Source organism: Bubalus kerabau, chromosome 4 (genome assembly GCF_029407905.1).
Source record: "Bubalus kerabau isolate K-KA32 ecotype Philippines breed swamp buffalo chromosome 4, PCC_UOA_SB_1v2, whole genome shotgun sequence".
Taxonomy (NCBI): Eukaryota; Metazoa; Chordata; class Mammalia; order Artiodactyla; family Bovidae; genus Bubalus; species Bubalus kerabau.
The window spans coordinates 139,898,207-139,923,985 of record NC_073627.1 but is presented as its reverse complement, the minus strand read 5'-3'; the positions used below and the strand labels follow the sequence as shown (position 1 = coordinate 139,923,985).

General features: G+C 41.8%; 1 protein-coding gene across 4 annotated transcripts in view; it reads right to left on the bottom strand.

The window, feature by feature from the left end:
* Positions 1-25,779, bottom strand: part of DOCK5 (dedicator of cytokinesis 5) — a 278,035-nt gene that overhangs the window by 161,092 nt on the left and 91,164 nt on the right. For all 4 annotated transcript variants that reach the window (XM_055578761.1, XM_055578762.1, XM_055578763.1 and 1 more), the window contains exons 3-5: positions 16,941-16,981; positions 10,068-10,123; positions 6,709-6,805 (exon numbers count right to left, since the gene is read on the bottom strand). In XM_055578761.1, the coding sequence (XP_055434736.1) occupies positions 6,709-6,805; positions 10,068-10,123; positions 16,941-16,981 (194 nt within the window). The remainder of the gene's footprint in view (positions 1-6,708; positions 6,806-10,067; positions 10,124-16,940; positions 16,982-25,779) is intronic.

The following is a 25,779-nucleotide window of genomic DNA, read 5'->3' as shown; positions in this document are numbered from 1 at the left end:
ATGATCCAGCGAGTGCTGGCCCTAGGTTCTATTTGGCTGGCAAATTTTCAATGAGAGGAGACCGAAACTTTTAACAAAGAACATTTTATTAAATTTTTATTTTTATATATTTATTGGCTGTGCCATGCGACATGCAGGATCTTAATTCCATGACCAGGGATGAACCCCTGTTCCCAGCAGTGGAATTCAGAGCCTTAACCACTAGACCAGAGAAGTCTCATTAATGAAGCTGTTGTTTAGTTGCTAAGCTGTATCCAACCCTTTGTGGCCCCATGGACTGTAGCCTGCCAGGCTCCTCTGTTCATGGGATTTCCTAAGCAAGAATATTGGAGTGGGTTGTCATTTCCATTTCCTGGGAATCTTCCTGGACCAGAGATTGAACCCATGTCTCTTGCATTGGCAGGCAGATTCTTTACCACTAAGCCACCGGGAAAGTCCGTATCAACAGAGTACATTTTAGCAATTAAGTTCACTTGATTCAATAAGACGTATTAACCACCTTCCACCGCCAGGCTCTTTTGTGATCTCTTTCCCATAAGAGAATCAGATCAAGTTCAGTCTCAACTTGTATGAATAAAACAATTTGCCTGACCGAACCTCACCAAACCATTTCTCCAATTGGAAGGTGGGAAACAGTACTTAATCTAAGGGTGAGGTGAGAGAGGATGTATTTATGACGACCAAACATCTCACAATTCCTGGGACAGTCTGTCTGAAAAAAAGTTTGACCCCAACACCCACACAAATATACTCTAGAGAATTCCTTGGCTGTCTAGTGTTTGGGACTTTGCGTTCTAGTGCAGGGAGAGTGGGGGGGCTCCAGTTTGATTCCTAATCAGGGAATTGGGATCCCACATGCTGCAGAGTGTGGCCAAAAATTAAATAAATAAAACTTGTTAAAAAATACAATCTAACTTGCCAGTTTTCAAGACCTGATTTTAAGTTGAGAAAACAGGACATTTGGAAGATGGGATAGAGATTTGTGCATATTCAGAAAGTGTAACTGGGTTGTTGCTAGAAAAGTAAACCTAAGATGTTATATCTACCTGTCATGTAAAAGTTTTTCAACACATAGGAGTCCACCCTTCTATCTGGGCAAGTTCATACGGAGCACGGAAGAAGGAAAAGAAACCGAAGTTCAGCTCACTGGATCTACTTTCCTTGGCTAGAGAAAACCTGAAAGATCCTGAGAGGCCACAGAAAATAAAAGATGAAATACTATTCACCTAATGTGGCCGAGTAACCCTGTGGCTGGAAGGGAACCCATGGGGTAGGTGATACACCCTTATACTACTTCAGGGCAAAATTCCACGTGGATCCTTTCATCACGAATCAACTCTTTCATGAAGCAGAGTTCTAAAGAGAGAGTCAGTCAGGGGCTGTGACATCTTGCCCACAAGATGCAGGCACTGTCCCAGGAGTTCGACACAGATTTTCCCTATTGAATTCTACAGCCAATCTGCAATGCATGTAAAATATATAATTACCACTGAGGCCGAAGAAAAGAAAACTTAGGAGGTCAAAGGACTTGCCCTCGTTTGTAAAATCCACCAGTGGAACACCATGAATCAAAATCTCTGCTCTCAGAATCTGTTCTTTTTGTTTGCATTTGTTTGTATTATCAGGTTTGTTATTTTTTCTGAATATAGTAAAAGTATATATACCAAGTAAGGGAGCAGGAAACGGCAACCCGCTCCAGTATTCTTGCTGGGAAATCCCATGGACAGAAGAGCCTGGGGGGCTACAGTCCATGGAGCTGCGTTAAGAGTCAGACATGACTTAGCAACCAAACAACAAAGGGAGCAAGTCAGAACTTTTTTTTTCCTGGCCACGTCATGCAGCTTATGGGATCATAGTTCTCTGACCAGGGATTGAACCCAGGCTTGCAACAGTGAAAGTGTGGAGTCCTACCCACTGGACCACCAGGGAATTCCCAGCAAGTCAGAATTTAAGAAACCACTCTCTGTCTGCCCCACTGTTGCCATTTTACCAGGCAACCACTTCCTCCTTCACCATGCTCCCTCCTTCCCTGTTCAAGCGCTGAAAACACACCCAGCACACGGGCTCCCGCTGAGGATCAGCAGTGCAGGCAAAGCACACCAGAAACTGCGGTAAATTTGCATGATGCACTGGCATGCTCCCCCTTTCCTTTCTGGAAAGATCTCTGCCTCGGGACTGGAACCTAAGCTAAGGAGGTTCACAATTCTATGGGGAGAGACACGTAGCCTGGTTACTGAGAGCGCAAGGCCACACCACCTAAGAGGACAACACAAGCCAAAGGAAGTGGCCTTCATTTGGGCGGGGAGGTGGGGCGCAGAAGGGAGCTTCAGGGTCTCCAAGTTGGATCAAAGGAATGCCAAGCCAGGTTGTCCCCACGGGAGGACACCCAGGACGGCAGCTACTTCCAGCTAAAACATCAATACGCTCATGTCTGGAACTTCCCTCATGGTCCAGAGGTTAACACTGGGCCTTCCAATGCAGGGGGTGTGGGTTTGCTCCCTGGTCAAGGAGCTAAGATCCCACATGACTGGCAGCCAAAAAATCAAAACATAAAACACAGAAACAATATTGTGACAAATTCAATAAAAGCTTTAAAAATGGTCCACAGTGAAAAAAAAAAAAAAAATCTTAACAAAAACGGTCATGCTCACGTTTGCAGGGTCCTCGATGGTTTGTCTGCACAATATTTCACAGCCACCCTCTTTTTATACCCTTATGACTCTATGGAGTCAGCAAGGCCCATTCTACATCATTTTTACAGAGGGCCCCAAATTCAGCAGACACATGGGGACTTCAAGCTCTAAAACCAGGGTCAGTTACAGAAGAGCCAGGATGAGAAAGCAGGCCTCCTAATTTCGAATCCCCATCTGTCCCCTACAGCTTTCTTCTTCGCCAAAGCACACAAGGAAGATAATTAAAAGAAAAATCAATAAATAATATTAATACAACAAAGAGAAAAGAGGGAAAGAGTGGGAATTACCACTTCTTTCTAGTCTGAATGAATGGGTTCCCCTTTCCCTAGCACGGCCATCCCCCCACACTAAAACGTATTTATGGTAATTTCACAAGCTTACAGTCTGCATGTTAAGAAGAAACCAGAATTATACAAACATCTTTCCTTTCTAGAATAATTACATGGCTGACCTTAATCTGGTTAATAGATTGCATTTTCCTCTCACTTAAGACACTATATCTACCTCCTAATTTTCTCATGAACTGAGGCTGAAAAGAAGAGAACTAAGACATGTGTTACAGAGAAATGCAGAGGTTCTAAGATGTTCTTATAGACACCAGAGAGAATGCCTAGTTTCATAATCAGTGGGAGAAAATGCATGAAAGATAGAAGTACTGATGTGTTTTAGTAAAATCTGTATTTATCTTTACACAGACTGAAGGAACTGACATAGAATCAGAAAACACACACGGATAAAAGTGTAGGGGTGTGTATATGTCATGAACGTGCACATGTGGATGTGAGCACACTTGTGTGTCTCAGAGTGTGTGGGGGGACTGGACTGAAAGCTATAAATTTGGGTTCCTTTTCCTTTTTTCCCAGTGAAGGCTTGCTATTTGAGGCTTGCTACTTTGACATAAAAGATTTAAAAAAATTTTTATTTTATATTAGGATATAGACAATTAACAATGTTGTAATAGTTTTAGATGGACAGTAAAGGGACTCAGCCACACATATACATGTATCCATTCTCCCCCAAACTCCCCTCCCATCCAGGCTGCCACGTAACATGGAGCAGAGTTCCCTGTGCTACACAGTAGGTGTTGGTTATCCATTTTTAAAAGAGCAGTGTGTACATGTCCATCCCAAACTCCCAAATTCTTGAGAAAGCATTTCAGAAATTCTGCCTGAAGTGAACTGTCAATGTTTTAGGAAGGGATGGGGGGAAAAAATGGAGAAAGCCAAGATTTCCATATGAAATGGATCATCTCTGAATGGGTGAGCCTTGTTACCAAAAGCAGGAACAAATTCTCAGCCTTATCAACTGATGAAGATTCCCAAACTGAGTGCCTTTTAGTCAAGCAACTGCAGCTATAAGTCATCAAAAAAATTCACAAATAAAAAATTATCTTATGAGAGTCAAATTAAGATGGGAAATGTGCCAGTCTCCAAGAAGGGGGTGGATTTTTTTTAAACTTAGAACCCCAATTCTGCTATTAAATAGTGGAATTTCCACACAGGAAGTTCCTCAACCAGAGCTTAAGAGATCTGGAAGCCCAAATACATGAACCATGTATCTTCCTCTCTGCCTCACTTACTTCTCATTTCTGGTCAATAGCAGACTCAGCACAATTACCTGTGGACATGGACTAGACAGACAATGAACTCAAGCATGAGAGTTGTCTTTCAGCAAGCAGAAATGTCTAGTTCATCCCATGTTTGTATATTATAGCTATAAAAATCTCATTTCCCAGTACTTACTAGCTAACCCGTATCACCACTCACCAATTTCCAGAAAGAATTGGTTAAAAAACTAACTCATCCATCAACCTCGTTACATCCTCCACTAACCAATCAATTAACTGGCATGAGAGAGTGTTTTCAATAGAAAGACGAGATGATCGATGGGGATCAAAGGGCTTAAAACAGCATCTCTCTCCTCTCCTAGCTTGTGATTTAAGGACTTATAGGTCAGCTCTCTCCTGGGTGAAACATAAAGAGATCAAAAGATCACTTGCATTACAAAGGCAGCGTGCCCCAGGGGCCAGATCGACTTGGCAGTAAGTGCTCCCGGTCCAGGAGGAAACATTATGGATTGATGGGTTTAGAAGACACATTGTGAAGAAAAAAAATGACTTAAATGGGGACTTGAAGGATGTGCTGGCAGAGAAAAATCACGTGCTTTTCCATAGAAGGGGCTGGTGATTTCTACTGCATGTCCATCCTATACAACCACTGCCCTGGGAGATGAAATATCTCACACTAACTCTTAGAAGTTAGGCTGAGTTTGATTCCTGCTTTTAGTACTGAGGGTCTAGAGTGAGGTGCTCTCAATAACTTAGTAAGACTGCCTTTTGAGAGTTAAAATGTAGAATACACACATGACTGAACAAAAACCAAGATGAGCATAGCCACATTAAAAAAAAAAAAAAAGAGAGAGAGACTGCCTCCCAGGCACTGAGCTTAGTCCATTACTTCACTGATGTCATTCACACATAAGGGAATATACACTGCTGAGAATTCTTAGCCACGGAAGTCTGGAAAATGCCTACAGAAGGCAAAACTTAGTGACGCTTACCCATGAAGCCTACAGGAAAGAGGAAACTTTAGGAAACAGTGTCTGCGCATTTCAGTGTTGAGCAAAGAGCATCCTCAAGTGGACATGGGTGCACCCTTGCTGCCACGAGACTAGAGTTCTTGGTCTCCTGCAAGATGGCTGCCCCAGGTGCTAGCTTGATAAATATTTTTTCTAATATACTGACTTGCATGTGGAATCTTTAGTTATGGCATTCAAACTGTTAGTTGCAGCTTGTGGGACCTAGTTCCCTGACCAGGGATTGAACCCAGGCCCCCTGCATTGAGTGTGTGAAGTCTTAGCCACTGGACCCCCAGGGATGTCCCCAGCCTGATAAATATTAAGTGCTAAATTTACTTGTCTTTAAAGACAGCAAATATGTCAAATTTTTTTAGCTAGGCAAAAATTCATAATTTTCTAAAATATATATATTATCCATACTATATATGTATGCAAAAGCTTTTCTACTATGCTTGATAAAGGCTTGAGAAAGAAAAACTACAGCAAAAACAAGATGGAAAACATCAACTAAATGAAATGGGAACACTGAATATGTAGACTTACCTTGTCTTGATTACAAACCCACACACCCAACTTGGGAGGATGGTTTATGAGTGAGTGTGCTGGTTTCTGTGTCATTTCCCACTGACCTGGCCTGTTAGCATCCTGACGTCAAGCCATTATTGTGATCAACAGTACTACGAGTTGGCCTCAAAAAGAAGACTCTTTAGAGCATGGATTACCATGACCCACATGTAAGCATCGCTAAGGCACACTGGATACAGCAGGGAAAGCCACCCTCATGGGAGCCCTCAACGTGGCTGAGCACTGGCAAGTGCCAAATGCTTATTCACTGGGTTAGATGGAAAGGCTAAGAGCACGTCCTCCAATCTCTCCACTGATATTTTTAGTTGCTCAGTCATGTCCAACTCTAGGGGACCGCATGGACGGGAGCCCACCAGGCTCCTCTGTCCATAGAATTCTCCAGGCAAGAATATTGGAGACATTCTCATCTCCAGGGGATCTTCCTGACCCAGCGATTGAACCCGGGTCTCCTGCACTGTGGGCAGATTCTTTACTGTCTGAGCCACCAAGGAAGCCCTCCAATGATCAACTGGCGATGATAATTACATCTACTTTATAGGACTAGGACTGCTGTGACGATGAATAGTTCCCAGCACTTAGAAAGGATGATGGATTTGCAGTTGTCACCCTCATAACATTACAAGCAGCATGTCTGCTAGCCTAATGTCTTATGGGCACTTCCTCCACCACCCGTATCCTCAGCCGCCCTCCTCCAGGAAAATGGAAGTCTGCAGGTTATCAGCCATTGTACTGTCCATGTAAGATGCACTCACTCCACATACAGAGCTAAGGAATGGCTGACCTCTTGTAGCAGAACAGATGGGCTGAGGGCCCAAGAATAGTGCCACCAGCTCCAAGCCTGGGCATAACTCACCACGTACAGCTTGCGCCAGATGACAGCCCATTCCCGCAGTGTGGAGGTAAGCTCTTGCACCAGGGGGAGCTCCCCAGGAATCACGGTCTCGTTCTGCCTAAAAAGAACAGATACAGGCTCCCTTTACTCTGGGGGGATCATCGGTGATTTTCCTGATGGACGTCATGATCCTTAGAACTCAAAGATGGGGATGGGTTTGGTTGGTCTTGAAACCAAGCAAAACTTGTCCATTTAGGGGAGCTCTGGCAATTTTTATCACATCTAGCATTCAAGAAAAGAGAAAGAGCTTAACACACCATGATTCTCAAAATGAATTGTGTCTACAGTGGAATGGATATGGAGTCCAGCCTCTACTTTCTCATTTTTTTTTTTTCTTCCGTTTTGCTTTTTTTCTGGTATTTTTTGTTGTTCTTTTTTTTTGGCTACACTCCATAGCTTGGGGGATCTGAGCTCCCGGACCAGGGACTGAACCTGGGCCCTAGCAGTGAAAGTGACAAATCCTAACCACTGGTTGTTGCTGTTCAGTCACTCATTCATGTTTGACTCTTTGTGACCCCATGGACTGCAGCACACCAGGCTTCCCTGTGCTTCACTATCTCCCAGAGTTTGCTCAAACTCACGTCCATTGAGTCAATGATGCCATCCAACCATCTCATCCTCTGTTGTCCCCTTCTCCTCCTGCCCTCGATCTTTCCCAGCATCAGGGTCTTTTCCAATAAGTTGACTCTTTCCATCAGGTGGCCAAAGTATTGGAGCATCAGCCTCAGTCCTTCCAATGAATATTCATGGGACTGCCAGGGAAATCCCTCTGCTTCCCCATTTTGAATCTTTCTAATGGCACCCCACTCCAGTACTCTTGCCTGGAAAATCCCATGGACGGAGGAGCCTGGTAGGCTGCAGTCCATGGGGTCGTGAACAGTCGGACACGACTGAGCAACTTCACTTTCACGTTTTACTTTCATGCATTGGAGAAGGAAATGGCAACCCACTCCAGTGTTCTTGCTTGGAGTATCCCAGGGACATCGGAGCCTGGTGGGCTGCTGTCTATGGGGTTGCACAGAGTCAGACACAACTGAAGCGATGCAGCAGCAGCAGGAACCTCGAGTACAGTAAGTCCCCTACACACAAACCTTCATGTTGCGAACGTTCAAAGATGCTAATGTGCATCTGGTTCCAGAAAGGAACCAGAACCTGTGCCATTAACATCAGGTGTGACTGAAATCACAGTTTGCTCTCTGTCTCCTGCTGCTGCTGATCTTTCATCTCTACCTTCTCCCTCCTCCTCTCCCTCCTCCAGTCAGTAACTCTTCTTATCTGTTCACTCAATGCCAGCAGCTGTATGCCAGCTATTGTACTGGACTACTGTACTTTTCAAGGTACTGTATTGTGAGATTAAAAATGTTTTTTGTTTGCTTTTTATGTATTATTTGTGTGAAAAGTACTATAAACCTATGACAGTACAGTACTATATAGCTGATGGTGTTAGTTGGGTACCTAGGCTAACTCTGTTGGACTTACAAACACGCTCCTGGAATGCAACTTGTTCATATGTAGGGGACTTACTATACCACGTAAGCCTAGCTTCAGCAATTCCCAGGGATGGAAGCCCAAACTGAGTCCTTTTGCTGGTTCTGCCAAGTTGCCATTTTATTAGTGAAGGTGGGCAAGTGGAGGGGTGTTCATGGCACAAGGTCCTGGGGCTTGTAACCTCACACAGGGCCTGCTGTGGGATGGAAGTGGGGCTCTCTTTTCCAACAGTGCTTGGTTTGCTTCTCATCTGCTGGCTACCTGCACAGAAAACGTACATATACCCAAATCCTCACTTACTCACAGTGGACTTTTAATACAAGGCAGACGTGACATTCATGCACATAAATCCTGTCTGGTATTTTTATGATTAGCAAAAGGAAAGAGTGAAAGCAATCTAATGAATAGGGATTACTGGTGGAATTTCCAGACATCTATAAGAATACAAGATGCCCCATTAGGTTTGGATTTCAGATAGATTAATTTTTAACTCTAAGTATGTCTCAGGAAACACATGGGATATGAATGTAAATAAAAATTACTTTTTACCTGAATTTGAAATTTGACATTCTGCATTTTACCTGGCAACCCTAGTTATTGGGAACATGCCCCAAACTCTGCCTTTCCTCCAATGTGGCCACGGCTAGTGATCCTGGAGGCTGCCCAGGAACAGACCATCAGAAAGATTTTCCAGAGACTTGCTTGTGGTCCAGTGGTTAAGAATCTGTCATTTAAAGCAAGGGGTGTGGATTCGATCCCTGATCAGGGAACTAAGATTCTACATGTCCCGGAGTGTAACCAAAATTAAAATAAATAAAACTTGCTTCTGCTTTTCTTTTCTTTTTTTTTAATTAAAAAAAAAAAAGGCAGGGGGTAGTTCTCCAGTAGGGGCAGGACACATGGTTTTGAGTCCCGATTGTGTGAATTTGGGCACATCTCCATCTCTCATCTATAAAATGACGGTGCGGAATTTAGGGGGAAGCTGTTCTCTGTGGCTGTGAGCTAGTACGCCTCTGTGACCCGCTCCTTTCTAACAGCCCTGGAATTCCTGCTCCAAGCTTTCTTTATTCCCTCCTGATGCTCCTGCCCACGACTCACCGTCAATGAAGTGAATTTTCTCTGCAGAGCACAATCACACATACTAGTTAGTTCATACAATTTTACATCAAGTTCACAACCAGGGACTTCCCTGGTGGTCCAGTGGTTAAGACTCTGGGCTTCCACTCAAACCAGGGGTTGCTGGTTTGATCCCTGTTTGGAGAACTGAGATCCCACATCACACACCATGCGGTACAGCCAAGAAAGGAAAAAATAAACAAAAAAGTTCAGGGCCAATGTGGGGCCAGATTTGTTTTCTCTGATTTGCAGGGGGAAAGCCCCAGGTGTGCTGATGTGTCCAAGGTACAGAGATAAATAGCGCAGGTTGTAGCTTGGTCACCTGTCATCCCCCAAGGTTCCCAAAGAGAAGATTCTCAAGTCTTATTGGCTAAAGAGTACCAAATGTTCATGTGTGTGTGCATGCATGCGTGCACACACACACAAAGGCATGCATTAGTGAGCAGTTGGTACAAGAGGAAGATACAGGCCCTCTATGTTCATTCATTATCTGCCTCCACTGTCCCAGGGAAGGATGCAAGGGAGGAAAAAATATCCAAAGAGAAGGCAGAAGGAATGATGTCAGGAAAAAAATCCCATCTCCCTTTCATCCAACAAGTGGAATTGATGACCTGAGACAAATAATGCACAAAATGATACCTTTCAATTTCATAAAACCTATAATGATATTGTACCTTTACCTCACCTGTTAGGCATTTTCCTATGTTAGAACTTACCCACGGTCTTCCACAGTGGCCTCTTTCAAATGGATGTACGTTTCAGGGAAAATACCCTGCGGAGAGAAGAACTTGAGTTATGCGGCCATAAAAATCCCAGTCCAATATACTGAGGAAAACATAATTCAAAGAGACATACATACTCCAATGTTCACAGGAGCACTATTTACAATATAGACAGGACGTGGAAGCAACCTAGATGTTCATCGACAGATGAATGGATAAAGAAGATGTGGTATACTATGTACAGTGGAATATTACTTAGCCATAAAAAGGAAAAGTTTGGGTCATTTGCAGTGATGTGGGTGGACCTAGTGTCTGTCAAACAGAGTGAAGTTAGTCAGAAAAACAAATACATGTATTAATGCATATACGTGCAATCTAGAAAAATGGTACAGATGAACCTATTTGCGGGGCAGGAATAGAGACACAGATGGAGCAACATGGTGGGGAGTGGACTGGCAGAGTAGCATTAAGACATATACACTCTCATGTGATATCTAGTGGGAACTATTGTAAAGCACAGGGAACTCAGCTTGGTTCTCTTGAGGACCTAGAAGGGTAGGATGGGGAGCAGGGTGGGAGGGAAGTTCAAGAGGGAAGGGATATACGCACACATATAGCTGATGCATCTCGTTATACAGCAGAAAATAATACAACAGTGTAAAACAATTATCCTCCAATTAAGAAAAATATCAAAAACCCCTCAGCTCACAATACAGAGCACAAACAGTGGCAAGTCAAGGAGGGGAGGGGCAAGGACACCAGGGCAACACCTGCAGTTTGCAATCAAGGTCGTAGGGCGTCAATTACAGAGGCTGGCTACCTGAACGAAAGCAGGGCTGAAACACTGAAAACATACAACTGAATCCTGGGGTTCAGAGAGCTTAAGATAAACACTTCGTAAATGAACAGGCAAACATGCCCAGGGTCAGCTCAGAGCATTTATAGATCCTAAAATGCCTCCAGATTCTACACAACAGGAGGTGCTTCTCTTAAAGAGTTTCAAGTAATTAGTAGATGGAGGGCTATGTACTTAGTGGTCCAGAAAATTATGGTGATTTTCTAGACCCATTCCTCTCAGCACTTTCACTTAAACAAAATGCATGGAATCAATTAGGCTTGGTTATTTTTAGCCTTTTCCAGTCTCAAACTGCTCTCCATTCTAAATCCCTAAGAGGCAATTTGATGTCGGTATTAAGACACTGCCTGTGGGAAAACTATGCCTAGAAAGACCTAAAAGAAACCCTGGAAACTGGTCAGGAGCAATCTGCAAAACCATAGACTAGATCTCACCCTCAGGAAGCAAGCCACGGATGTGAGTTTTCTTAAAACCAAAAGCTCCTGCTGTTCAACTGTATGATGTGCTCATCAATAAGCAGAAACACTGGCATTCAGAAAGGCACCACTGGTCCCTACTTTACGTACTTTTCAGGCCAGACAAGGAGAGGTACGGGACTAACCAGAAAAGTTCATTTGGGTTTTTATGCCATCTTATGGAAAAACCTAAGTGAACTTTTAGGCCAACCTAATAGAAGAAGCTGTTTAACAAGCACCATTGGCTCAATTTGCTTGTAGCCCTGAGCCTGTTAAAACTGCAGCCATGTGGACATGGCATGTCAGGGGTAGCTGACCACAAAGGTGGGAGAGAGGCAGGTCACGCCCTGGGGACCCAGGTCAGAGACGCCTGTGTACTCAGTGATCCTTATTCGTTCAGAGCCAGAAAAACTAGTGCATTTCCACCAGGGTTGGTTGCGCATCTAGTTTTGTGTGCTACGTTTATCTGAGCAATTCTCTCCTTTCTCCCTTTTAATCCTCTGCCAATAAAACAGGAAAACAGCAAGAAAATTTGAGACTATGCTGCCCCCAGCATTGGTGATGACAAGGTAGATCCTGCCACTGCCTGAGTCAGAAGCGGAATGGCCATCCTTTCCCTCCAGGCAGGAAGAACCAAAAAAACACATAAAGATACCTGCCGCTCCTCACTTTGAGAAAGGGGCAGGCATAGGGTACATGAGTGAGAAAGCATAATCCCAATCTTGTTACTGACAAAGACCCAGAACACACACAGAGACAAGGTAACACCGATCTCTTTCATGACAAGGACAGGATTCAGACCGATTTTGGAAAACTGATCACAGAGTTAGACACTAACAAAAATGCAATGTGTGTGTAATTTCTTTGGGTTTGATTAATGGGTTTCTGAAGCTCCAAGTCAGTCTTTAGGATGCCGAAGGAACCTTGGGTGCAACTTCCTTCTGCTAGGTGGATGTAAATGTTTTGTTGACCCCTATCTTTGTGGAGAACCAGACTTGCCTGCCCAGTGCTCACCTTGAGGGCAGGATGCTGAGTGGAATAAGCCAGACACAAAAGGACAAATACTGCCTGACCTCACTTGTATGAAGGTCCTAGAGTAGTCAGATTCATAGAGACAGAAGAGAACTGGGGTTACAAGGACTGGGAGGAGGGAAGAAGGGGAAGCTTATATTAAATGCTTATAGAGTTTCAGTTTGGGATAATGAAAAAGTTCTAGTGATGGTTTCACAACAATATCACTATACTTAATACCCCTCAACTGTACATTTTAAAAGAGTTAAGGGACTTCCCTGGAGGTCAGCTATTAAGACTTCACCTTTCAAGGCGGGAGTGTGAGTTCAATCCCTGGTGGGGGAGCTAAGATCCCACATGCCTTGTGGCCAAAAAATTGAAACATAAAACTGAAGCAATATTGTACCAAATTCAATAGAGACTTTAAAAATGGTCTACAGTAAAATAAATAAATAAAAGAATTAAAATATTAATTTCCTGTCAAGTATACTGTTCAACAATAAAATAAAGCTGTCCAGAACTCATAAAAAGGTGGTGCACTGAATAACAATGAACCATTCAAAGTAGCAGTTAATCAGGAGCCATATTTGCAGGTTTAAATGAGATGTGAAACTGTTGGTCCCAAGGAGTATCCTTGCAGAAGATTTTTCAAATCAAGAACATAAAGGACTGATTAACTGTTTCATACACCTAAAACCTGATGACTGCTCTCCGAATAACAGGGAGAAATTCAAAATTAAGTGGCTTATTTTGTAATGGCGCCCTGGGTTGGATCCCTGGGTCAGGAAGATCCCCTGGGGGAAAGGGATGGCACCCCACTCCAATATTCTTGCCTGGAGAATCCCATGGACAGAGGAGCTTGGTGGGCTACAGTCAATGGGGTCGCAAAGAGTTGGACATGACTGAGCGACTAACACTACCGCAAGCAGCAATCATAGCAGGTAATTTGTACTGTGCAGGCAGACATGATGATTTTCACATTAAGAGTTATCTATTTTGTTGCATTTCCACTGTTACTTGTAGGCATCATTGTTCCATGGTAGCATTTGTCCACTTGCAGCCATTTAATTGTTCTTGTAAATCTGACACTATAGACTTATTCTTTTTTTTTTTTTTAATATTTGTTTAGTGATTTATTTTGGCTGCATTTGGTCTGGGTTGCAGCACTCCGAGTCTTTTGTTGCAGCACAGGGGCTTAGAAGCCCCACGGCATGTGGGACCTTAGTTTCCTGACCAGGGATGGAACCTGTGTCCCCTGCATTGGGAGAAGAAGTCTTAACCACTCGACCACCAGGGAAGTCCCTGTAGGCATTTTCCTATGCCATTCTGACACACAGAAAGCCAGAATAAACCTAGGTAATATGTTTCTGATTTCCAGCCTCTCTCCATTTTGTTCTTGCTTTCTCAGGGCAACCTATCCACTCGAGTTAAAAAAAAAAAAAAAAAAAAAAAAAGAACAACAACTAATGATTTTGTAGATATTACCCTTATCCTTACTTCCCCAATCCTGCCAGGATCAATAACCAGTTTCTGCAAATCTCTTGGCTTCCATTTGCAAAACCACTAGCTTGTTTTATCACCATTCTAACCCATTAAGTCTGCTTGTAAATAACACCAGAAATTTCCACTGAAACAATAGGCTTTTCAAACAGCTCTTCCCCTAAAGACTGACAAAAGGAGACAGAATTAGGACAGCATTTCTACTAGGCTGGATTCTTCACGAAGGGGGTCAAAGTTGAGCATAATTCATAACAGCTGACTGAATTCTGTTTTGCTTAGATCTACCAGAAAGATATTTCAACTTATAAGTCAACAAGTAAATGCATGGCCTTTGTCTTATTATTTCGCTGAAGTACAAAGTTTAATAATCAAGAACTGAGAAAAGCTCTTACTGAAATAATTCTTCTCAAGAGTGAGACTGGAAGCTTAAATGGGTTTTAAGAATATGAATACAAAAAATTGAAAAACACGAGACTTTGTCATTTAGATCCTAGTGAAGCACTCCACCAACTTTCCAAAGCAGACAACAGATGGATTCTGGTGTATTAGGACATCATAAGATGCCTCAGAGATGCTCCAAAGAGTCTTACAGACTGCAGACAAAGAAAGGGAAAACTGTGGTCTGGGACCTTGTTTCAGCAGAATTCACCTGCATCAGTTAAAAATATAAAATTCTGTTTGGTCTTAAAAGTTCATATGATCTTATCCGAGAGTGGCTTTTTATGTTTTAAAATTACTTAAAAAAAAAAAAAAAAGGATTGGTGATTAATTGACTTAAGTATTGCTGCTCTTGAAATTTAGAACTTCAAAATTATTCACTTTAATCCTGCTTTGAAAAATAACCCATGTTAATGCTCAGTCATGTCCAACTTTTTGTGACCCCACGGACTGTAACCCACCAGGCTCCTCTGTTCATGAGATTCTCCAGGCAAGAATACTGGAGTGGGTTGCCAGACCCTCCTCCAGGGGATCTTCCTGACCCAGGGATTGAACCTGAGTCTCCTGCACCTCCTGCATTGGCAGGTGGATTCTTTATCACTGAGCCACAGGGAAGCCTGAAAAATAACTACCACTTCCATAATTGTAAGTAAAATAAACATGGATAGGGTTCAACCAAAACCAAGAAGCAGAAGTGGCTATAAACTAGGTTCCCTTGTTAACAAGTATACTAGAGGAAAGGCTTTTGCTCTGGTCCTAACATGCTCTCTTTCACACCAGAACATCTGCTGTCCTGGGTTCTTATATGAAGGCCCAGGGAAACTAAAGTCAGCAAGTTTACTCCTTTAATCAAATAATTTATCATTATTTTCACTACATTTAAGTAGAAAATGAAGAGCCAGAGGCACAAGCAACTAACTGTGGGTATAAAAATTCAGCATCAGGATTTTAGGGAGGGATAAAAGGACTAAAACTGTGGGAGTGGATAACCACATTAAAAGCAAACACTCCTTTATTTTGGTAGATTATTAAGTTGTCAGAGTTAATAAACTGTGTGTGCGTACATACACATGTGCGAATACTGACTGCTGTTTGAGCATCAACAATGTAGAAAGCTTAACTAGGACAGTCATGGTTTTAAACAGCCTATACCTTCTAGAAAGGTGTTTTTCTGGGCCCACACCTTTTTTTAATTAATTTTTATTGGAGCTTCGTTGCTTTACAATGGTGTGTTAGTTTCTGATGTATAGCAGAGTGAACCAGTGATATGTTCACATGTATCCCCTCTTTTATGGATTTCCTTACCATTCTGGTTACTACAGAGCCCTGAGTAGAGTTCCTTGTGCTCTCCAGTAGGTTCTCATTCGTTATCTATTTTACACATAGCAGTGTGTGTATGCCAGTCCCAATCTCCCCACCCACAGCCTTCCCGAGACTTATGTGCTAGCATCTCTTTTGTCTTGTGCTCTATTTGGCAAGTAAAACCTGTGAGTTTGTGTTTTCTCTTTTTATTGAGTTCTTGATCAATTCTGAAATGTTCCTCTCGCCCCTCCTCATTCACCCTTTGGATGGGAGCTAACTGTGAAATAGCACGGCCCCATCAACACTGTTCTTTTCAAAAGAAAGTGCTGACAGGCTATGCGGTGCCAGTCTGCAGTGTCACAGAAAAAGTGCTGACCTGACCTGAAATAAACCGAGAGGGTATTAACCTAACTCACAGGTTTTCTTTAGCTTGACTATTAGCAGCTTTGGCACTGGGGAAAGGAACCCACGAGCGTCAGTGTTTTTCAAATTCTTTGCCCATGATGGGACAGCAACCCAGCACGACTGTCATAAAATTACAAATTAAAATACACATAATTAAATACACATAATTAAAAATACACAAAATACTGTAAAATATACACCTAACACAAAAGCTTCCTGAAACATGACTTACCATGGCATTCCATTTTCTTTCTATTTTTCAGTTTGAGTTGTAAAAAGATGTTGGTTCTAACCCACTCTGTTGATTTCGTGTGAGTTTTACAGTTAGAAAACTAGGACTCTGAGGACTTTCCTGGTGGTCCAGTGGTTAAGACTCTGCACTCCCAATGCAAGAGGCACAGAGTCGACCCCTGGTCAGGGAACTAAGATCCCACATGCCAACGGTGTGGCCCCCCGCCAATAAAAACCTACTACTCTGGTTTTCCGTTTTATAAAAAAGGAAAGAGTCATGTGGAAATGGGGAGACCCTGTGGTTCTGGGATTTCAGCACTGGAACTAAAGGATAAACAGAGAAGTCCCCCCTCCTCTGATACAAAGCAACATCTCTAGACAACCACATCGCTCAGGTCAAGCGATCAGAAAGCCTGCAGAGGCCCTACCTGGGGTGTCAAATTCACCTCCAGCTTTTATCCTTGAGTTGGCTGGTGGGAAATACAGCCATGGGACTTGGATTCTTTTACCTGAACAGTGAGGTCAGACAATTTGCTTTTGAATCTACAGAACAGCCGTCAAAGAGAAAGCAAACTTGGCCCGCAGACAGCAGATAATGGGATCAGATAAGACAACACAAGACTGGCAGACAGTAGATTTCCAAGGAGAACGCCGAACCATAAGCCATACCTTTTTGGATTTATTTTGGAGGGTGTATCCTCTGTACCAACCTGTCAGGGTAGAAGAGAAGACAGAACTAAGTACGTTACCTGGGACGACACACAGATATTAGCGATATACATCCTCATAACCTGGGGCTCCTGCATTGCAGGCAGATTCTTTACCGTCTGAGCCACCAGCGAAGCCCATGGTTTGGGTGTGGGCATGGAATCCAGGAGACCTCTAGCAGACAACATGAAAGTTTTCATTTATTATACAGTAAAAATCTAGATTTATTTCAGAGCTGCACTGTCTTGATAACTAAAGGATTTAAAATTCACTTAGAACCACGCCTCATCACTTCTCCTTTGGAGAAAAGACCAAATAAATAAATAACAAGATGGAAGACAGCTCAGTCTCTTAACACCTTAATCCCTTCCAGTCATTCAATAAATGCTTTTGCATGAATGAACATGAATTTTCATCCATTTATATACATTCTGTGAGCTACCTTATACTACTAAAATAGATATTTTAAAGCAATTTATATATATTCTTTCCTTCTTGCTTTCTATCCCACCCCCACGCCCCTCTCTCCCAGGATAATAACCAATATTCTGGAACAATTTTAAATCAGAGTAGCAAACTCTGTGTGTGTGTGTGTGTGTGTGTGTCTGTGTGTGTCTGTGTGTGTGTATCAAACCTTATATATATTTATACCTAAAAACAAACTGAAACAAAACAACATTTTAAACAATTCTTGGCAATGCTCCAGTACTCCTCTACATAAAAAGATTTTATATATTTGCTTAACAAGGCTTTAAGTAAAGTCTTTAACTTTCTTCTAAAAATTCCAATCAATACACATATTCCTATGGATGTTTTCCCACCCTCTATCTTATAAAGGGAGTATATAATTTAATCTATCTATAAATAGATACTGGATAATGAATATTTACTGAATACCTAATACAGGTAATTCACTGAAATAATTTTGCTCATTCCCTATAACCATGAGGCATCAGGGTGGTTATCCTAAGTAAACCTTGTCAGCAGGCCAGATGCATAAAGGAGCCATAAACACACAGTGAGCACATGCAAGCTATAATGGAAACTTCAGGCATACTGTTTCTGGACAAAGAAAACACACATGCACTCCAATGTTCACAGCAGCACTACTTATAATAGCCAAGACACGGAAACAACCTAAATCTCCATCGACAAATGAATGGATAAGGAAAATGTGGTTCATACACAGAACAGACTACTACTCAGCCATAAAGCAGCAATGGATGGACCTAGAGATTATCAAACTATGTGAAGTCAGAAACAGCATAGGATATTATGCCGTGGACTGGTATCTTTAATTAGGAGTGGTGCTCCCTGTTCAGATATTTTTTTGTCAATCATGGGCTTTGATGCAAATCTATAACCAGTCCACAGCATAATACCCCATTCTAACCAGTTAAAAATAGGAAAATCCTTAACACTTTTGAATGCTGACAGTTTAAAATTTGAGAAAATATTAATAACTCTACGCTTCAAGAAGGTAAATTCAGCTCCCTAATATATCCAAAATAGTTTGTGTCCAGTGTTGGATGATTTTGTATAGAACAAATTATAGAAGAGTTCTATTAGCAGATGCATGAAATTTAAAAAAAAATTTTTTTAAGTGTAGTTGGTTTATAATGTGTTAATTTCTGGTGTACAATAAAGTGATGTAGTTATGTATACATTTATATATGTATATGTGTGTTTCTTTCCATGAATGCAGAGTTCCAAAGAATAGTAAGAAGAGATAAGAAAGCCTTCTTCAGCAATCAATGCAAAGAAATAGAAGAAAACAACAGAATGGGAAAGACTAGGGATCTCTTCAAGAAAATCAGAGATACCAAGGGAACATTTCATGCAAAGATGGGCTCAATAAAGGACAGAAATGGTATGGACCTAACAGAAACAGAAGATAATAAGAAGAGATGGCAAGAATACACAGTTCTTGAACTGTACAAAAAAGATCTTCACGACCCAGATAATCACGATGGTGTGATCACTGACCTAGAGTCAGATATCCTGGAATGTGAAGTCCAGTGGACCTTAGAAAGCATCACTACGAACAAAGCTAGTGGAAGTGATGGAATGCCAGTTGAGCTATTCCAAATCCTGAAAGATGATGCTGTGAAAGTGCTGCACTCAATATGCCAGCAAATTTGGAAAACTCAGCAGTGGCCACAGGACTGGAAAAGGTCAGTTTTCATTCCAATCCCAAAGAAAGGCAATGCCAAAGAATGCTCAAACTACTGCACAATTGCACTCATCTCACATGCTAGTAAAGTAATGCTCAAAATTCTCCAAGCCAGGCTTCAGCAATACGTGAACCGTGAACTTCCTGATATTCAAGCTGGTTTTAGAAAAGGCAGAGGAACCAGAGATCAAATTGCCAACATCTGCTGGATCATGGAAAAAGCAAGCGAGTTCCAGAAAAGCATCTATTTCTGCTTTATTGACTATGCCAAAGCCTTTGACTGTGTGGATCACAATCAACTGTGTAAAATTCTGAAAGAGATGGGAATACCAGACCACCTGATCTGCCTCTTGAGAAATCTGTATGCAGGTCAGGAAGCAACAGTTAGAACTGGACATGGAACAAGACTGGTTCCAAATAGGAAAAGGAGTTCGTCAAGGCTGTATATTGTCACCCTGTTTATTTAACTTATATGCAGAGTACATCATGAGAAATGCTGGGCTGGAAGAAGCACAAGCTGGAAGTAATAAATGCTGGAGAGGGTGTGGAGAAAAGGGAACCCTCTTACACTGTTGGTGGGAATGCAAACTAGTACAGCCACTATGGAGAACAGTGTGGAGATTCCTTAAAAAACTGGAAATAGACCTGCCTTATGATCCAGCAATCCCACTGCTGGGCATACACACTGAGGAAACCAGAAGGGAAAGAGACACGTGTACCCCAATGTTCATCACAGCACTGTTCATAATAGCCAGGACATGGAAGCAACCTAGATGTCCATCAGCAGATGAATGGATAAGAAAGCTGTGGTACATATACACAATGGAGTATTACTCAGCCATTAAAAAGAATACATTTGAATCAGTTCTAATGAGGTGGATGAAACTGGAGCCTATTATACAGAGTGAAGTAAGCCAGAAAGAAAAACACCACTACAGTATACTAACGCATATATATGGAATTTAGAAAGATGGTAACAATAACCCTGTGTACGAGACAGCAAAAGAGACACTGATGTATAGAACAGTCTTATGGACTCTGTTGGAGAGGGAGAGGGCGGTAAGATTTGGGAGAATGGCATTGAAACATGTAAAATATCATGTATGAAACGAGTTGCCAGTCCAGGTTCGATGCACGATACTGGATGCTTGGGGCTGGTGCACTGGGACGACCCAGAGGGATGGAATGGGGAGGGAGGAGGGAGGAGGGTTCAGGATGGGGAACACATGTATACCTGTGGCGGATTCATTTTGATATTTGGCAAAACTAATACAGTTATGTAAAGTTTAAAAATAAAAAATAAAATTAAAAAAAAAAAAAAGAGTGCTTGGAGAAATATCAATAACCTCAGATATGCAGATGACACCACCCTTATGGCAGAAAGTGAAGAGGAACTCAAAAGCCTCTTGATGAAAGTGAAAGTGGAGAGTGAAAAAGTTGGCTTAAAGCTCAACATTCAGAAAACGAAGATCATGGCATCCGGCCCCATCACTTCATGGGAAATAGATGGGGAAACAGTGGAAACAGTGGCAGACTTTATTTTTCTGGGCTCCAGAATCACTGCAGATGGTGACTGCAGCCATGAAATTAAAAGACGCTTACTCCTTGGAAGGAAAGTTATGACCAACCTAGATAGCATATTCAAAAGCAGAGACATTACTTTACCAACAAAGGTTCGTCTAGTCAAGGCTATGGTTTTTCCTGTGGTCATGTATGTATGTGAGAGTTGGACTGTGAAGAAGGCTGAGCGCTGAAGAATTGATGCTTTTGAACTGTAGTGTTGGAGAAGACTCTTGAGAGTCCCTTGGACTGCAAGGAGATCCAACCAGTTCATTCTGAAGGAGATCAGCCCTGGGATTTCTTTGGAAGGAATGATGCTAAAGCTGAAACTCCAGTACTTTGGTCACCTCATGCGAAGAGTTGACTCATTGGAAAAGACTCCGATGCTGGGAGGGATTGGGGGCAGGAGGAGAATCGGATGACAGAGGATGAGGTGGCTGGATGGCATCACTGACTCAATGGATGTGAGTCTGAGTGAACTCCGGGAGTTGGTGATGGACAGGGAGGCCTGGCGTGCTGCAGTTCATGGGGTCGCAAAGAGTCGGACAAAACTAAGCGATTGATTTGATCGGATCTGATGTGTGTTCCTTTCCATTATAGTTTATTATAGGATATTTACTATACTTACAATAGCCAAGACATGGAAACAAGACTTGAGTCTCTTCCAAGCAGTTTTCATCTCTTTATGTCCTATAAACCCAAGATGTTTTACCACAGACTGGGTTCACTTTCGGAGGGGAACTTACCAATACTTTTGTAAACAGTGTTTTTGCACAGCTATCCATCGTAGAATTATGCTTCTCAAGCCTGTCATTTTTGAAAACTTTTTTTTGTTCTTTTAAACCTAAGTCTTCTCTAGGAAATGGCAACCCACTCTAGTACTCTTGCCTGAAAAATGCCGGGGACAGAAGAGCCTGGCAGGCTACAGTCCATGCAATCGCAAAGAGTAGGACACGACTTAGTGACTTAACAACAACAAAGTCTTCTCTACAACTGTGGTATGTGTACAACTCCCTCTAAAGGCTCAAGATCACCATGCTTAATTCTACAAAGTGAACGCTCACATTCCATGGCATTGGGTACTGGCAGAACACTGTTTCTGGAGTTTTCATCATATATGCTGAGGATTTTATAAATTCAGCTGCTTATAAATCCAAGAGATATGGTAATAGTCCAAGAGTACATTTGCTCATTTCCACATCACAAACCAGAGTTGTGATACAGCAAGAACATGAATTTCCAATTAATGCCAACACCTAAAGCAAGATAATTACAGCTAAATACAGTATGCTACTGGCCTATTGAAAGCATTATCAACAAGCAGCCATAATCAATGAGTCATGTGAACCCATTGGAATCTCAGCTGCTGTCTTAAATTAAAAAATGAAGGGAATGGTGGAGAGATGGTAAGTCCAAAGGATTAGGTGAAATGACAATCTCGCTTTTATTTTAGGTGAAATGACAATCTCAAAAAGTAAGCTTCTGGCAACCATGGGGAACTTCAAAAGTGAGTCTATGCAGGGACTTCCTTGGCAGTACAGTGGTTAGGACTCCACGCTTTCACTGAAGAGGCCTGGGTTCAATCCCTGATCGGGGAACTAAGATCCTACAAGCCACAGTGCAGCCAAAAAAAAAAAAAAAAGTGATTCTATGCGAAAGGTTGATCTGTTTGGGAAAAAGAGTCATTTCTATTTTCCTGGGGCTGACCCAATCCAGAATAAAACTGTCCCCTCCAATTTACAAATATCAGAGAGTCCCTAATTCCATTGTCAAAGTCACTTACTTAAGCTGGTTTCTCAGATAATTTCCATCAGCCAAGATTCCATCATAACCTGCTCCATTTTGCCTCACCTGTCCAAACGCATCTCTGGCCACTGCCCACTTTCTGGCTCCCACAGGACATGTCCCTTACTTGGCTCTTCACCCACTCTACATACAACCATTCAATAAATATTTATTAAGCACTAGTTTAGATACCATGGTAGAGTGGAGAACAAGAGTTATTACAAAGATTACACTCTAATATAAAATATGATATATATGATGATCTCAGAGGATGACAGAGCTGGGTAAAAGCACTCAAGGAGAGCATATGGCAGAAAATAATTAGCAACATGGGACATGATAAAACAAAATGAACTACAGCTATACACAACATCATGGGTGAACCTAAAAAGCATTATGCAGAATGAAAGAAACTAAATGAAACAGACATGCATAGTTCCATTTACATAAAGCTGAAGGGCAGAAAGACTAATCAGTCCATGGTGACCTAAATTAGCAGAGTTTTGGTGTTTTTTTGAAAGTGGGAATTGCACAGAAGAAGGTGATGGAACTTTTTGGAGCATGGGGAGTGCTCTGTATCTTGACTGGAGCATTAGGCACATGTTGTGCACTCAATTTGTTTAAATTCCTTGAATTGTACCTAAGATGAGTGTATTTCACTGTATATACATTTCACTGCAATTTCTAAAAAACATTAAAAAATGTAAACTTATCAAAGGAACAAAAAGCTATGAACAAAGCTAGTGCAGGTGAAGAATTCCAGTTGAGCTATTTCAAATCCTGAAAGATGATGCTGTCAAAGTGCTGCACTCAACATGCCAGCAAATTTGGAAAACTCAGCAGTGGCCACAGGACTGGAAAAGGTCAGTTTTCATTCCAATCCCAAAGAAAGGCAACGCCAAAGAATGTTCAAACTACTGCACAATTGCACTCATCTCACATGCTAGGCTAAATAATGCTCAAAATTCTCCAAGCCAGCCTTCAACAGTATGTGAACCGTGAACTTCCAGATGTTCAAATTGGATTTAGAAAAGGCAGAGGAACCAGAGATCAAATTACCAGCATTCATTGGATCACTGAAAAAGGAAGAGAGTTCCAGAAAAACATATACTTCTGCTTTATTGACTAAGGCTAAGCCTTTGACTGTGTGGATCACAACAAACTCTGGAAAATTCTTCAAGAGATGGGAATACCAGACCACCTTAGCTGCCTCCTGAGAAATCTGTATGCAGGTCAAGAAGCAACAGTTAGAAATGGACATGGAACAACGGACTGGTTCCAAATTGGGCAAGCAGTATGTCAAGGCTGTATATTGTCACCCTGCTTATTTAACTTCTATGCAGAGAATATCATGAGAAATGCTGGGCTGGATGAAGCACAAACTGGAATCAAGACTGCCAGGAGAAATAGCAATAACCTCAGATATGCAGATGACACCATCCTTTCGGCAGAAAGCAAAGAAGAACTAGAGCCTCTTGATGAAAGTAAAAGAGGAGAGTGAAAAAGTTGGCTTAAAACTCAACATTCAGAAAACTAAGATCATGGCATCCGGTCCTGTCACTTCATGGCAAACAGATGGGGAAACAGTGACAGACTTTATTTTTCTGGGCTCCAAAATCACTGCAAATGGTGATTGCACCCATGAAATTAAAAGATGTTTGCTCCTTGGAAGAAAAGCTATGACCAACCTAGACAGCATATTAAAAAGCAGAGATATTACTTTGCTGACATAGGTCCGTCTAGTCAGAGCTATGGCTTTCCAGTAGTCATGTATGGATGTGAGAATTGGACTATAAAGAAAGCTGAGCGCTGAAGTATTGAAACTTTTGAACTGTAGTGTTGCAGAAGACTCTTGAGATCATGTTGATGTATGACAAAACCAATAGAATATTGTAAAGTAATTAGCCTCCAATTAAAATAAATAAATTTATATTTAAAAAAAACTCTTGAGAGTCCCTTGAACTGCAAGGAGATCCAACCAGTCAATCCTAAAGGAAATCAGTGCTGAATACACATTGGAAGGACTGATACTGAATCTGAAACTCCAATACTTTAGCAACCTGATGCAAAGATCGGACTCCTTGGAAAAGACCCTGATGCTGGGAAAGATTGAAGGCAGGAGGAGAAGGGGATGACAGAGGATGAGATGGTTGGATGGCATCACCAACTCGATGGACATGAGTTTGAGCAAGCTCCAGGAGCTGGTGATGGACAGGGAAGCCTGGCGTGCTGCAGTCCATGGGGTTGCAGAGAGTCGGACATGACTGAGCAACTGAACTGAACTAATCAAAGGAACATTACGAAGTATCCATCTCAAAGTGACACAGAATTCAACAATAAAGGCATTGCTCAAGTATTACTGAATATTTTTGTTGGAAAGTACCTTGAAACCAGTTTCAGCCACGTGTGAAAAATCAGAATTTTTACTCCAATTTCTCGATTGTTTTTACTTTGTATTGTGTCTCTCCAATGACATTGTTCTTCTTTCTTGTTTGGGGCTCCAAAACTGATTCTGAACGAGTATTGCTATTTCCAAAAATTCAATCCAAGTTTGGAGATTCATTTACTCATTCAACAAAAAGATGCTTAGGAGAGCAAGAACTATAACATCCTTGTCATACTTGGTCTCATTTTTTAATGGGAAGAGAAAAACAAACATGTGAACACACAGGGATATGAAAAAAGTCATTTCATTAAGGGCTAAAAGTTATTAGGGAAAGAGTGACAATGTACCCTCACATTCACTGCCACACTATTCAGAACAGCCAAGACATGGAAGCAACCTAAGTGTCTATCAACAAAGGAATGGATAAAGATGATGTGGTTTATATACACAGTGGAATATTACTCAGCCATAATAAAGAATGAAATAAAGCCACTTGTAGCAACATGGGCAGACCCAGAGATCATGCTAAGTGAAGTAAGTCAGAAAAAGATAAATATATGACATTACTTAAAAATGGTATTAGTCGATCAACTGCATCTGACTCTTTACAACACCATAGACTGTAGCCTGCCAGGTTTCTCTGCCCACAGGATGCTCCAGGCAAGAATACTGGAGTGGGTAGCCATTCCCTTCTCCAGGGGATCTTCCTGACCCAGGGATCAAACCTGGGCCTCCAGCACTGCGGGTAGATTCTTTATGGTCTGAGTCACCAGGAAATCCCAAATATACATGCGGAGTCTAAAAAATGATGCAAATGAACTTATTTACAAAAACAGAAACAGACTCACAAATTTATGTTTACCAAAGGGGAAAGGTAGGAAGGAGGGATAAATCAG